General features: G+C 32.3%; 1 protein-coding gene across 1 annotated transcript; it reads left to right on the top strand.

The window, feature by feature from the left end:
• Window positions 1-12,391: 12,391 nt before the first annotated feature.
• On the top strand, window positions 12,392-16,129 carry LOC121128618 (protein O-mannosyl-transferase Tmtc3). The gene is made up of 2 exons (XM_040724214.2): window positions 12,392-13,266; window positions 13,359-16,129. Exons 1-2 carry the CDS (start codon window positions 12,529-12,531, stop codon window positions 15,438-15,440), a joined length of 2,820 nt encoding a protein of 939 aa, XP_040580148.1. The 5' UTR covers window positions 12,392-12,528; the 3' UTR covers window positions 15,441-16,129.
• The last annotated feature ends 336 nt before the right edge of the window (window positions 16,130-16,465 follow it).

Genomic DNA, 16,465 nt, shown 5'->3' with positions numbered 1-16,465 from the left:
ACATACTTATGAAAAGTATGCCCATTCATTATTATTTAATTTTGATACCACTTAAATTACTATCAATTTTGATAATATATGCTTATTTTGTGGAAATCACCTTGCAACCAGTCTTTTGTTTCCAGCGACCTCCAAAAGGGTCGCGGCCCACATATTCAGAACCACTGGTCTAGAGCAAGGATCACTATATACATGGAAGGTGACGCATTTTTAGGAAATAAATACGTTGACATTATGAATCATCTTAAATGTTTCGGTATAATATAATTTTACATTAAACTACTGTGAGTAAGGTAATTTTGCTTTATGCCATTTCTCCTTAAAGTTATTTTGACTCAAGGATATTTGTACATAATATATTAAAAAAATTAGGTTTATCCTAATTCATGTTTTCTTTCAAATCATAATATGTAAGGCTTAGTACCATAAAGCCCATCAAATGGTTGCTTTTTGTTGGAATAATGATGGAATTAGGCTCTTACCACATAATATGCATGTTCGTCAATCTATGAGTATTTTCAAATATCAATCATCCATCATGTCTGACAAGAACTGATAAGCACATAGTTGATGTGTTTCTATATTCTTATTTTTCTTACTCTACAAATTTCATTATCTATGTAGTCTCCCGCTCGAACTCTTTACATAGGGAGACTTGAATAGTATCTATAAATTGAAATTTTGAGGCCTAATTCAATCATTTTTCAAGCAGAAAACAAGCCTTTAATTTGCTTAACAATTAAACTTATGTCAAGTAAAAATAATCAATAAATCTATATAAATCTTATTGATTTTGTGAAATATCCTTGAGGCAAAATGTAGACAAGGCAAAATGTCCTGGGGCAAAATAGTTTAAGGCAAAAGTACCTAGAGGCACTTTTTCTACATGAACAAAAAAAAACTTTCATTTCATTTTCATTGTGAGTGTTTTTATTTATTATTCCGCTCAACATATTTTTATTTGGGAGTTCAGAAAGAGTTTCTAGTTGAGTTTTTAGAAGCTCTTATCGATATTCAGATGGATAGGTCAATGAAGTTAATCCCTTGGAATCTATCTCTTTAGTGACAAAGGATTCACTCACAAAAAAAAAGTGGCTGCTCTCTCCTTGTCTAAAATCATGTACCTCCCCCTTCTTCTTCTGCTCAGACTCTTTTCTCAACAGAGCCCATTTAAGGAGTTGATTTATTGAACAATATTAAAAAAAGTCTTTTTTTTTTTGTAAAGTGGTGATATATTTACGTAGTCTAATAAACAATGAACAAATTCCTCTGTACAAAATTCAAATTTTCTTTATTAAAAAATCGACCCTTCCTTCACAATATTATGTATGAGTAAAAAAACGACAACTTAGAATGAAATATCTTAAATATTTTGAGACGAGAGCAATAAAGAGCCACCTTTTTCATATATTAGAATCAAGTGTAGACAGTGTATAATGAAAAAAATATACAGCATTTCATATTAAGGAAATACGTCCTACAATTAGAGTTGTAACTAATATGACCCAACAGTATGGTAAAAAAGAGGAATTGAAATTGTAATCCTGACAGTTTGAAGAATGTTTTGGAGAAGAGCAGCTTAGCTGTCAATAGCTATAAGAGGGAGGAAATAAGGGTTCATTGTACTAGCTTGCCTATAAAGTATACCTTGCTATTCTACCTCCAAATTGTAAACAAGGACAGCTGATAGTTGAAATTCAATTATTTCAACTTTTTAATAACAAGTAAATAGACAAGGAGAAACCATTTCGACTTTTGTGATATATTTGAACAATCAGCACTTTGAAAAATAATGAAAGTAAATAAGAGGTATCATTATGTGATGGAGGTTGTGAGTTGGTCGAGTATTATAGCGCTGCTACTTTTTCTTGTATCCACCATGAATTATTACTCTATAATTACAGGATGAATGTAATGTCGAGTGGTCCAATAAATTCTGAACAATTTGAATTTTAAACTTCAATAAGATATAATTTATTAATTAACGATAGAACTTTAAAAAAATTTATAAAATAAATAGATGTCTGTCGGAGCTCTTAATCAATAATGTACACATCTTAAGCGGTAATGATGGCTTCCAAGTTGCGGCAGAAGGCCTGGCACCCGTTGTGGATATAGTCCTCTGTCATGGCGTACCAGTGCTGGCTGACAGTGTCTTTGAGGGCCTCAGCGTTTTGATGCCAGATGCTGTAGGCTAGTTTTATTATGCAAATAACTGACAGCTGAAACAAAACAAAAAAGTTTTATTTTTATCCAATGTCTCTAAGTGTAAAAATGTTGGAGAATAAAAAAAATGCTACAGGTGCGTTATTTCCTTTGTGCGGCTATTCCGGGTAGACTGCAGAAACCATTAGCATCTCCTTCCAAACTGCTTACAACATAAAGAATTCCATTGCAGCCTCATACAGTCAAGAAAGACCAAAGCTTATGGAGTAACAATATAGCTGACTTATTGGCTCGCGTCAAAGAGGTAACCCTACAGGTCTGACCTCAATCCTCTGAACTTTGCAGTTTTGTCTGTCTTGGAGTAGAGTGTCAACAGCACCTCTCATTTAAATTTGGATTCCCTCCAAGCTGCCATCCTTACTGTTTGGTTCACCATGGACGCGGCCTTGATCGTCAAGAGCTTTCAATCTGTTCCCAGGCTATTATGGCTAGTGAAGAAGGACATATTTGATTAAAGATGTAGCTGAATATATCATTTTTAAACTTGAATTCATTCTGAGGTACTACTATGACAGCGTTGTTCTCCATAGACTCTGTCATTATCGTCAAGAGCTGCCAATCCGTTCTCCAGGAGGATATATTGAATAAAATATATTGTTCAATATGTAGTATTTGTAAATTTGGATTCACTTCATGATGAAAGCCTTGTCCATGGCGAGCCATGCTATCATGATAGCAGCTTAAAGAGCTTTCAATCTGTTTGTGGGTTATTATTGCTTGTGAGTGAGGACATATTATTAAAAGATATAGATAACTACTGTAGTTAAAGACACTACAAATTGTTTTTCAGTGATGCTTCCTTGGTTCAAGAACCATAAAATTTTGTGTAACTTGATCTTAGTACGCGACGTTTTGTATCCCCACTCTTTATAGTTTGTAAATTAAACAAAAAAAATTATATTGTTGACTTATGACGTATATTAAATTACTTATATTTAATGAGCAAAAATAAACCTATGGTGCTGCTATATTTCAGTAATTTAACAAAAGGTTTGCAGACCATTGAAAAAGCACGTATTTGAGAAATTGCATGTGACGCCACAAAGTGGAAGTTTTTTAATTGTACAATTTCTGACAACTATGACGCTGTTTGTTCATTTCTGACGTCAGTGAAAATATTCTATATAATACATATTTATTGTTTGACAATTTTGTAATTGTATAGAATAAAATTGTACCCCTATGACTTCCCCACAGAGTCCCCGATTCTTCTCATATACCCTTGAACATTATTTTTGCAACGACAGCTATTTTTAGACAGAAAAAAGAGGAGGGGGGGGGGGAATAGCCCTCATATTGATACAGTACAATGTAGATCTTTTAAGATTATTTCCTACTTAAAAAAAGACCAAGTCTCTACTGGACCATAATAGTTGTAATGTATTTCCTTGCCTTTACTCGATCTCACAAATAGAAGCCACAAAATGTTTTTAATATCTTTCCGCATATATTTATAGATAAGTACTTAATTGACCAAGTACTCTGTATTTCATGAAATCCTACATTTTATGTGATTACAAGATAATCCAATCTTAATTGTTTGTAGTTATATCTACACGTATTATACAGTTTGTAGGCCTCCATCTTAATAAGAAGTATATAGCGCCAAACCATACTATGGACTGAGCTGGTTTTTTGTTTTGTTTTACAAAATTATAGAATTTAACCTGCACACTAGAACCGTTTGATTTTCAACTTTTTTCAAAAAATTTCTATTACAAATAGGGTATAAAAGTTGCCTTGGAGTATGAAGATAAGTTGTACAAAAATGTCCTCGCTTTACAATTTAATCTTGAGGTAGCATATTTAGTTCAAAGTTTCATACTAATGTTATGATGACTCGCGTATAACGCGCACCGGTTTGAATGCATTTCAATGATTATTTGAAATTCTAATTCAATTAAAAGTTTATTTCCTTACATTCACTTGTGAAATTCAAATAGAAAGATACTAAAATAAATAATTTTGGTAAATATATATCTAAGGAATGGCACCTAATATGTAATCAATTTCATTTAAATATGAGGTTAAATAATCATCAAATCATTGAAACCCCTAAATAATTGAATCATTTACAATAACGGAGGGCAAGTGATTTATTTATTAATCCTAATTATATTCTTCTAAAGTTTTAAACAAAAATATTAAAAAAAATTACATATAAAGTTAGTATTACATAATTTTCAAAATTCATATTAAGCCTTAGTTTCAAACAATGGCATTGTTTTCTTGACGATAAATTTGCTTACACAAATTCATTTATAATATTTTCTCCCAATACGCTCTCCGAAGATTTTGTCACTAATTTTATCATACGCTCTACTGGCTGGTTGTGGTATGGTATATCCCAAAAGTTTTGATATTTTCCTTTTGATATAATTATTTCTTGTATATATTTGTTTTTCATGTGCATTGTCATTGGCGGTTTTGTAAAATTTTCTTTCCATTCTCTCATTTCATAATAATATTTTGCACGAAATTAAATAGTTGGAATTCTCAATTTTCTAAGCTTTTCTGAAAACTCTTCGATGATTCCAATATCTGATGCCACCCAACTTTATAGATTTGTCTTCGTCATCGGATATCATATACATCAAAATGTTTTCAGGATGACAAAAGTAGACATTTAGTTGTATAATTGGCTTGACTATTTTTTTGGGTTAAGGACACAATCTTTTTAGTCGTTTTATGGACTCAAATGGGTGTTTAGATCCGTTTATACCACATGGGTTACTTTTTATTTTGAAACACACCGGATTATTTACATTCATTATAAAAATAACAATTTTTTTAAGGTTTTCAGATTGATTTTTTGAAGTAAAATAAAGCCTTTGGATGTCTTGCAGTGGGCTACCTGACGTACTTCTGTTTTTCAGTCAATGGATGACGAACAAAAAACTTGTAGGAGGGCATGCCAACCCTTTAGTTACAGTTTTTAGTTTGTATGAATACAAACAATAATTTCAAATTTGCTGTAACTAAATGTCCTTGAAACTAAAGACATGCCAGAGCAATTTCTGGAACTTGAACTTCCAAAGAAAAAATACCTGTATATTACTAGCATAAAACGATCACCCTGGTGATTAAATTTTTATATTAGCTTTCAGTTCCTTATTTAATGGCGGTTCAACGTTTATCCCGGGAATTGGTCATCTATCTATCCCTATTGAGGGGTAATTTCTAATTGTGCCCTCTATGAATGATTAGTAATTACTTAAGTAAAAGAAGGATGAGTGAACAAACAAAGCAGTTTCTATTTTTTGTGACGTCATCATCTGCCTTAAAAACTATGCAAACAATCTTTACAATTGCATTACATATAGTAACAAATTCCATAAAATTTCATTTTAATCATCTTTCTAAAAGTGAGGAGGTAATGGTCTTCCCCTAATGTGGTGAGTATGCGCATCAGTAACTTAGTTGCTTTATTATATTAAGCCGTACTTTTGAAGGTTCTTTGTTATTGATGATATAGTTAAAAATTAGTAGAAGGTATTAAAATACGCAGGTAAATACCCAGTTCTTCCAAAGTTCCATTATCCGGTTGAAAAAAACTCCGAAATCTATTCCAAATAGACAGCATACTGTACAACCTCTACTAAGTAAAACGTTAAAATTATACATTGGTATACATGGGCATGAACAAAACGTAGAGAAAAGTAAAAGTTTTTTAAGTTAAAAACGGAAAAACGATTTGTGTATTCATTTAATTTTACTAACCCTCTTTCTTTTCGTTTTTTGTTTGCTGTTTAACAAATGGCTGTGATGTTAACATCTCCTTCTGAATGATGAGTTCCTGCCTTTTTCCGGTTACTTCCAGCAAAAAAGATATTTTAAATTCAGAAAGTTATTTTCGGTATAGTATTCTTAGATTTTCTCCCTACCCTATCATATAACTGGCAGTTGATATAACATGGATTTTAGATCAATAATACCATAAGTCTCACTACTTGATTTATCCTTGAACTCTACGAATTGCCCATTCCTAGGTAAACTTATATCGTGTATAAGTTTAGTAAGTTGCTATTGTTTTTTGTTCGTCTAATAACGTCTTAGTAGCATCATTGACCATTTTAATTACAAATAATATACTTAATATTAATTGCTATTATCATTTAATTTTGATCTGATACTATAACAAATTTATTACTTACTTATGGGAAATAAAACTATAGGCACTTAAATGATCTTTTATGCCCATAATTTTTATTAATTAGTACTTGTGATGAGATAAGCCAAAGATTTATGTAAAAAACATCTAATGAAGCGACCATAATTGCATTACACTTGTCATAAGTAGATAATAAATTATTTAATCATATTGTCTAAACTCATTTTCTTACAGCAGCTTGGCCAATCTGCTGGTACTTGCAGAACGTACAAAACCAATAGCCAAGTCGAGAAACAAAGTCTTTGTGATCAATATTTACAAAGTAGAAGTCATAGGGACCTTTTTTGTACACTAGGTGGCGTTGAATGTTACTTTATAACTAATTGTACAACCTCCATGACTTAACCATTTTAACTTGAACTAACAAAGTCAACTCCACGAAAAAAAATTAGCTCTCTTGACAGTCAGTTTTGAAAACCACTGATCTCTCCCATTGGCTCTCATGGGCTTTATATCCATGAAAAATATCAGACCCTAATATGTATTAAAATATATTATTACATCTTTACATAATCTTATTTCCATATTATAAACAATAAGTTAGATATGATAATTAAAGGAACAAGAGATTTTGATAAAATTAGTCTACATTGTACAAATTTGGCAATTTTAAGGGATTTTTAGTAGTGGGCGTGGCGAATAAATCTTTACACTTCGATTTTACTACATAAATCAAGGTTTTTGTGAATGCTGCGAGCTTGTTCCAGTCACATACTAAGCATAAAGAAAAAGTGAAATAAACCAAAAAAAAAAAATCAGATCTTACTAAGTGTCGTAGAAGCCAAGAAAATGCTATCTGAAGGTGACCAATGAGTCAAATGCCCCGTGAAGGCTCTAGGGGTGATTGTAAACAAAACATTTTTAAATGAAATTAATTATTTACGCTTTTAACTTTCATTTCCCAAAATGTTCACCTTCTGCCTCAACCATGGCTTCAGTTCTGGCCCTGAAGGCACTGCTGACCATCCCAACATGGTCGTCTGACATGGCAAAACATTGTACCTGAATAGCAGAATGTAAGGGTATGGAAAAACGATTTTAAGTTGGCACAAGCAGTACTTTCACCATAATCCTAAATTGTATAATATAGGGGAGCACAGTCAGGAGATGAGGGTGGTCAGAAATATCCCTATACAGTGTACTGATTTTGGGTTAGCACTGATATGCAGGACTGAACAGGATGGATTCAGTAAGTAGCTGACGGTTACTTCCGACACTTGAGATCATACCAAGGCCCACCAAGCTCTGTACACTATGGCCTCCGAGACACTCAATTCCCAAGGTTTAAGTGATATCTTTACAATTTGCTGACACATTGGGTATAGTTGGAACTGGTTCCTATGAGCCAGTCCATTTTTCTTTATCTGTCATTAAACCTTTCCTCTACTTTGAATCTTCAAAGCTTTACTACTGGCGTTACTTTAGAACAACAATACAGTAGTATGGAGTCGCTTTTAATTTGATGCAATTTATTACATCAGTCTGTAACAACGCTCTATAGAGGTCTATATAGATAAAAAGAGTGACGCTGATCAAAAAACATATTTATAACTTGATATATATCATCATCATAAATGAATGTAGCGAGAAAAATAATTGAAAAGGGAGACATTTTGAATTATGAGTAAAAAAAAAAAGAAGAAGAATCATTTCTTCTTCATCAAATGACATTCGTGGAATGAATGGTTGTTAATTAAGTAATATGGTTTTTTATTACATACACATTCATTGCTTTTCTTATTTTTCTAAGAATAATAAATATTACAGAGTTGTACGTATACATATAGATTAAATAAGTGATAATAAATGTACACAATATTATCAATTTTGGGTGCATTATGCCTCCTCTTCTCCCAAAAATGTAATTCAAATCAAATTTATCATTATTGCCTATAGGAGCCTGACTTGGTTATAATGCAGAGCATCTTTTTTTACGTAATACTTTCACAAACCTTATGGAGGGATTGCATGCGTGTTGTTAATTGACTCATTAGATACACCCTTGTAAGGGCTGCACCCCCCACACACAAAAAAATAAAGGAATTTTACTATATATTATTAAAAAATTTCGTTATTAAGCCAAATGAAGCAAAACGGAGCAAAAATTTTAATATTTTTTTTTTGTGAATAGCAATGAAATTTTTCTAAAAAAAATTGCAATAAATTGCAAAAAAATTGAATAATAAAAATTTCATTTTGTAACTTTTTTTAGAAAATTTTAATTTTTCAAATATTTTTTCCCTTAAAAGAAATATTTTGTGCGAACCAGGAAATGAAAAATAAAAAATTCCAAAAAAATTAATATTTGAAATTTTTTTCGGAAAAATTTTAATTTAAAAATATATAATAATTTTCTGTGGATAGCAATGGATTTTTAATTTTTTTTCCAAAATTGTTATATTTCAAAATGTTTCATTTTTACTTGTGATATACCGTTTAATTGGAATCTAAATCTGAGAATCAGGATCGGCCTCTGGAAAATAATGTTTAATTTTCAGTTCCAATTCTTATTCATTATTGTTTATGACTGATATTTAACTATTTATTACTTTTTTAAGTAATAAAAAAAAAAAAAAAATAGCCAACTTCCCCCCTCCCCTAAAAAAAATATATATACATAAATAATAAATGAATTTTGCATTTTATTTGAAAATTTTTTATTTGATTTTCTTTTTTAATTGTTTCATATTTTTATTTTAACAAAATTAATTTTCTAAATTTATAATTTAAAAAACTTAATTTTTCAAATTTTTTCATAAAATCTTAATATCTATGTATTTTAGAATTATTTTTGTAAAAAGCTATTCATTTTTGAAAATTTTTTTAAAGAAATTTAATAGTTAGTGGATATTTGTGGATTTTTGAAAAAAATATTATCAATTGGTATTAATAAATGCCAAACAAATAGAAATTTGAATATTTCTTCAATTTTCTGACACAACTCATCTTCCGTCTCACTTTTAGAAAAGAAATAGAACGATCTGGCTGAAATTTGGTTTGCGTTCTTCCAAGAGATGTTATGAACTAAACATAACCTCGATTGGCGCCAGTAGTACCATCTCTGATACTTTTCATGGAATTTTCAAACTACCCTTGTATATAATATATAATATTTTGCTTTATTTATACAGATGGTTGATTGTCCAAGAACATGATAAAATAATCCGTTTCTTTAGAGTCCGATAGTCCTTTTTTGCAAATCTTCCAACCGACATCTCATTTTTCCTATTCTAGCTGTTTTTTATTGTTAGCTCTTTCATTTTCTCAAAAATAATGAATGGCCTTTTTTAATCATTAATTAGTTCAATTTTATACGAAGACGTTTTCTTAAGAATGTAATATTTTAATTTTATTGACCTTTTTGAAAATAATAATGATAACAATTTAATTACGTTAAACACAGTAATATTTTATAGAAGAAAGTATATTTTATTTTTTCAAAATGTCTTCCCCATTTTTTTCCAACTTTTTTTAAGTCAATGCAAAAATAACCGAAAAATTTAGAATACTACTCACTTTCTTGGACTTTAGTATGCAAGTAGAAGCAACCATTCATTGTAAAAAGAAAAAATTATGTGGCTCATACATAAAGGACGGCAGCTGTTACCACTGTCCCTTTGGGCGTCTCCCATAGCTAGAAAGAATCTGTGGCAAATAAGTACTTTCTGAACATTAGTAAAAAATATTCATCACTGACAAGAGAATTGACTTCAATTAGCCCAAAGTTACTCAACCATTATAGCCAAAGATCCAGTTATACAAATTTCAAGAGTATAGCAGCAAAATCTCGTGATTTGATTCATCTGCTTTAAATTGATATTAAATGGTCATTTTTAACATTTATTAAAAAACAAAAACAACAACTTTGCAGCAGATCCAGTAATTGAAAATGTAATCTCAAGAAAGGCCTCGATTCTTGCCCTGAACTACGTGCATGTGCACAAAAAAACAAAACATTGTTCAATTTAGTCATCATATATACCAGAAAAATACAAAAATATGAAGTGCCAGATTTTGATAATAAATGAATTGTTTTGCATGAAAAATTTACAGTACCTGGGACTTGGATAATTCAATTATCGAATATTCCATGAGTGATTACTATAAATTCGTATATGGGATAATTTTTGACTATTTTTATAAAAAGTAATAAATTATAAGCAGCCTTTGACACCTAATAAAGTTTAAAGGCCCAATGTTAAAATAATCTCATAAATACATAATAACCATATAACTTTAATTGATAGTATTATTGTATAGTTAGTAATTAGAATGTCCCATATTGTAGTTAATTAATACATTTTAAGATGAGGAAAATTTAACTTGTACAATTGACTCTCACAAGTTACTACTTGTACATAACAAATATAAATATATAGATCCTGACATTTGATTACAATATGAAAATCAAGCAGCTTTGTGTCTAACAACAAAAAATTTGGTTAATATCAAAGAGTTTTCATTTTATTTTTAACACAAATTCAAACTTATTGTGACTGATTTTGCTGATGTTTGTAAAATAAAAAGACTGACTTTCTACAAAAAAATAAAAAAATGACAACTGATTAATTCAAGGATTCCAAAACTCATGTATCGAATACCATGTTTTATAGTTTAAACTTGTACTTTACATTCGGAAAATTGAAGCCAAATTAAATTATTGTTATGTTGGTTGATTAGAGAAAAACTGCGTAGAGTCAACATTGTCCCAATATCATACATCATTGTGAGGCCATTAATATTTTTTTGTCGCTTATTTGTGAATCCTGGGTAGAGCCTTCTTCTTTTTGCTTTTTTTCATCGTTATCTTTGACAAATTTAAATACGAACTAGGATATGAGGGCATAATAAAACGATGATCATTTCTCTACTCTAGTCTACATCGTAAAGATCCGAATCTCAATACAACAAGGAGTGTGAAAAATATAGATCATAAAAAATCCCCTAGTTATTTAACGACCCGCTATATTACCGTAATCATATTAAGGACATTTTGGAGCTTATGGGTCAGTCAGATTATATAAATGGGAATATCTTCAAAAAAACATTAACATTCCTTGAAGGAACGCCATTCAAACATTATTCTATTCAAGAAAATGAATAAGAAAAATCGGTAAAATGTATTTACTATCATTAAATATTTATATATTTTTAATAAAAGGATTAAATATTTAGACAATTTTTATTATGTGTTTCCTAAAGAATGATGAATAATTTATTTTTATTAAATGTTTTTTGATGGTGGCAAAGTATTTATACTATTATGCAAAAGGCTTTGAGGCTCTAAAACTGCAGCCTCTTTTTATATGAAGGAGAAATCCTTTACCTTTAAATAAATAAATATCTATAAAAAAGTTGTGACTATAATTATTTTTAATTATTATATTTTTTTCGCCAACTCGTATAATTGCCTCATCCATCTTGTTTCTACGTAAATGAAATGTAACTCCCGTATTTATTTTTTAAATAAATATGATAAATCTATAAGTAGTTGCACACAGGGTTAGAATGGATCGCAAGTCTACATAATAATATCCATCCAAGTTGAATTTGCATGTCTTGTTTCATCGTCCAATGAATCAGGTGCGTCATTCTGCGTCAGGCACGCCTGTAATAATAATAACTGCTTACAAACGTCAATCCATCAAACAGTACGTGGATGCAATAATAAAATTTATGGATTCTGCTATGAAAATAATATACTGTATAAATAATTACAGAAACAAACAGAAATTGACATATTTAAAAAGGATAAAATTATATAATTAATTGGGGGTAGAGGATTTCTGCTCTCCCTCTCTCTCTCTCTCCCCTACTATGTTTCGCTGAGGTGTGTTGTTTCTCTACTGGTACTGTCTATATTATTTGCCTACAATAGTCTTACATTACTGGTGTCAAAAAGCGCTCTCTTTTTTTTTAAGGAAAAAAAAAAGGTGAAAAAAACCCGTGGAGAGAAGGAGAATCGTCGTCAAATTTTCAGCGCAAGGAAATATTACTACTAATATAATGGTGGTAGTATACTGTAATTTTTTTTTTATAGTTAGTGAATTATTTCTTCCTGAGTTTTAATTTTAGTTTTTATTTAAACGTGAGTTATGATGGTCCTTCTCTATGATAGTTAAAAAGGCAAAATGTCACCCTACAATCGTAGCTATACTCCTCCATCAATGAATGATGTCAGTAGAAGTAGTAGTAACAGTAAGACTCAGCATCCTAGCAATCATCAGCACCACTCTCAAAAGGAGCAGCGATCTCTTAACAAGCATTCATCATCCCCATCCAGTATAAAAAAATCATCTTCTCCATATCATCAAAAACACTGGAGTGGCTCTTGTGGAAACAGTTCAGACTCTGATGATTCAACAAGTAGTAGTTGGTCCTCTTCCTTCTCTCATTCAGCCTCATCGTCTCCGTCGTTATTCTATGGATTTTATAGTGAAGGAGGAGCAGAGCTTGGGAGTCCTGGAGGATACAGGCGATCCATTCTGACACTATTCACCATCTCAGTCCTTCTCTACTCGTATTCATTCAGTTGCGGATTTGTATTTGATGACATCACAGCCGTTAAAGATAATAGGGATCTTCGACCCCATGTCCCACTCGTCAATCTTCTTAGAAATGACTTTTGGGGCACTCCCATGCTCAAAGAGCAGAGTCACAAGTCTTATCGACCCCTGACTGTCTTTACATTCAGGTTAAATTACGCTCTAGATGGTCTTAGACCTTCTGGATATCATTTAGTCAATATTCTACTCCACGGTCTGGTCACAGTACTTTTCTATCATCTTCTTCTTGTTTTCCTACGCAGTCGAGTGAGAAACTATGGTATGGTCTCCTTCCTCGCTGCACTTTTATTTGCGTTACATCCGGTAAGAGTCTACGGAGTTAATTTTGTACTTCAGCTTTAAGCATACAAAAAAAAAGTTATGATTAATTTTTTCTGTATATTTCTTATATTCAGGTTCATGTAGAGGCTGTGACAGGGGTTGTTGGTCGTGCTGAACTTTTGGCATCTCTATTTTACCTTGGCTCTCTATTGGCATACAGCAAGGCATCCTCCCCGAAGAAAAGTGGACCATCCACAAACTGGACTTACCTCCTGGGATCCCTGTTTCTCACATCCCTCGCAACACTGAGTAAGGAACAAGGGATTACAGCAACAGGGGTGGCCATTACGTATGAGCTTGTAGTCAACCAAAATATTCGCCTTCAGACTTTTACCAATATTGGAGGGAAAAAGACTTTCAGAAACAAATCTTTCAAAGAAGGACTTCGGAGAATAGGAGCCTTGACCAGTGGATCTATTACTCTCCTTTTGATTCGAATGAGCATCATGGGAGGAAATCTCCCTGTTTTTACTCGTTTAGACAATCCAGCAGCGGGCTCAGACTCCCCAACTCGGCAACTCACATTTAATTACTTGAGTAGCTTCAACTTTTGGTTATTGTTAAGTGGATCAGATCTTTGTTGCGATTGGACCATGTCAACAGTGCCTTTAGTCAACTCCCTCCTGGACCCCAGGAACACCATGACACTGGGATTCTTTGCACTTCTTGGCAAACTCCTTCATAAGGCTTTCATGTCATCTGATAGATCAACACGAACCCTCATTCTCCTAAGTCTATCTCTCCTCGTCTGTCCCTTTCTACCAGCCTCCAATCTTTTTTTCCCAGTTGGATTCGTTGTGGCAGAACGCGTTTTGTATTTACCCTCCATGGGGTTCTGTCTCCTCGTGGCCTACGGATTATCAGAAATAGCCATTCACAAACCTCAGCTCCGGAGTCTGCTTATATCTTCTCTTCTACTCCTCTCCTCCCTTCACATTATAAAAACCTCACTCCGGACTCTGGACTGGAAAGACGAGTACTCACTCTTTACTTCTGGACTGAAAGTGGCACGGAACGGAAATGCAAAACTCTACAACAATGTAGGGCATGCATTGGAAGCTCATAAGAAACATGAAGAGGCTCTTCTCTACTTTAGAGCAGCTGTTTCTATTCAACCAGATGATATTGGAGCGCATATTAATGTAGGACGCTCCTTGAATCTCCTTCATAGATATCAGGATGCAGAAGAAGCATATCTTAAAGCTAAGAGTCTGCTTCCTCGATCTCGCCCTGGTGAGGTATATCATGCAAGAGTGGCACCCAATCACCTCAAGGTCTTTCTGAATCTTGCCACATTAATTGCAAAGAATGGATCTAGACTTGAAGAAGCAGATTCCCTCTATCGACAAGCAATATCTATGAGAGCTGACTATACAGAGGCCTATATTAATCGTGGGGATATCCTCATCAAACTCAACCGAACAAAAGAGGCGCAAGAAGTATATGAGGCCGCACTGTCGTATGAAAATGATAACCCGGATATATATTATAATTTGGGAGTAGTTTTCCTGGAGCAGGGAGAGACACATCGAGCACTCTCCTATCTGAATAAAGCCCTAGAGTATGATCCCAACCATTTTCAAGCTTTACTAAATTCTGCTATTCTAATACAAGAATCTGGGTCCTCTGATCAAAGACAAACAGCTATGGACCGACTTCAGCGACTCGTTCAAAGAGGTGACTCCAATGAGCGTGTATACTTCAACTTGGGTATGCTCTCCATGGATAATCAAGATCTTATCTCTGCTGAGAAATGGTTCCGCAAGTCCATTGAAATAAAGTCAGATTTTCGTTCTGCGCTCTTTAATTTAGCTCTTCTTCTCTCAGAGTCAGGACGTCCTCTTGAAGGAGCCCCTTTCCTTCACCAACTTATTCGTCATTATCCTGATCATATCAAAGGACTTCTTCTCCTTGGAGATTTGTACGTCAATCATCACGGAGACCTACGAGCTGCAGAAAAATGCTATCGACGGATCCTAAGCTTGGAGCCCAACAATGTTCAAGGCCTTCATAATCTCTGTGTAGTCATGGTAGAAGCAGGGGACTTGAGTCAAGCACATTCATGTCTACTAGAGGCCTATAAACTCGCTCCCTCTGAGGACTACATCCGTAAGCATTTAACCATTGTGGAAGAAAGATTGAAGCATAAACGATAAGCTTTGGCGAACAGCAGTGGCGGACATATGAACGAATCCCTCCTATGTATCATCATCACCATTAGTGTTTTTGTTTAAGACTCATCATTATCATTACCACCCAACCTCTCCCGATAAAAATGAAAAAAATAAAAAAATACATTTATTTTTTATATCCTTTTTTTTTGGTTTTTTCATTCAAAAATGTTAGTTGTAATGACTCTCAGCTTTAAAAATGTGTATGTTTCAAATTTGAATAGAAATTTAACAAAATTTAGTCATTTTTTAGGTAAGAAAAAACAAATATGAAACTTGACGTCAGATTTTTTTGTGGCTCTAAGTTTGTTTCCTTTCAAATAGAATTCATCCCCCCCCCACAACCTGTATTTTGTTTTTTTGGTTAATTTTTAAATTAAAATAACCGTTTTTTGATGTCAGAATAATTATTTTATAAGAGTTTTTTGATGAAAAATGAAAAATCTATATACTATATATATTTTTGAAAGAATTAAATGTTTTTTGTTTAATATTATAATTACTTTTATCAATTTGCTTACAAAAACCTTGATTTTACATACATTCATATACAGAAAAAAGAATTATTAACTATATATTTTTTGCTGTTATTATATACTATTAAAGAAAAAAAAATCAATTTTTATAATTTAAAAATTGTCAAAATAAATTAAGACAAAATTGTGAAGGAAAAAGGAAAATTTATGAGACTTGATTATTGGCTCTTCCTTTTATAATCGATTCGTGAAAAGACATTTTGAAGCAAATTTATTGCTATCAAAGAGAAAAAGAAAAATGGGGAAGAACCCTCAAAAATAAAAATCACCATAAATCAGGGGGGATGATAGAGTTAATTCCATATGCAGATATTTCATCTGATGTTATTACGTCTTCATTTCGTTTAAGGACCTTGAAGAAACTTTTCATTTAAGTATGCTAATGTCTAAAGAATATTGGCAATGCATTATTATGGTTTATTTTGGGGTGTACCAAGTAGGGCAGCAAAATGTGAACTGTCAAATAATATTTAT

This window comes from Lepeophtheirus salmonis, chromosome 1 (genome assembly GCF_016086655.4).
Source record: "Lepeophtheirus salmonis chromosome 1, UVic_Lsal_1.4, whole genome shotgun sequence".
Taxonomy (NCBI): Eukaryota; Metazoa; Arthropoda; class Copepoda; order Siphonostomatoida; family Caligidae; genus Lepeophtheirus; species Lepeophtheirus salmonis.
Note: the sequence above shows the minus strand (reverse complement) of the source record. Positions and strands in the feature narration are given on the sequence as shown.

Excerpts from the sequence above, each read along its gene's own strand:
- LOC121128618 (XM_040724214.2), top strand. The coding sequence starts at position 12,529 with ATGTCACCCTACAATCGTAGCTATACTCCTCCATCAATGAATGATGTC. Across the intron at positions 13,267-13,358 it reads TTTTATTTGCGTTACATCCG|GTTCATGTAGAGGCTGTGAC; the intron begins GTAAGAGTCTAC and ends TCTTATATTCAG.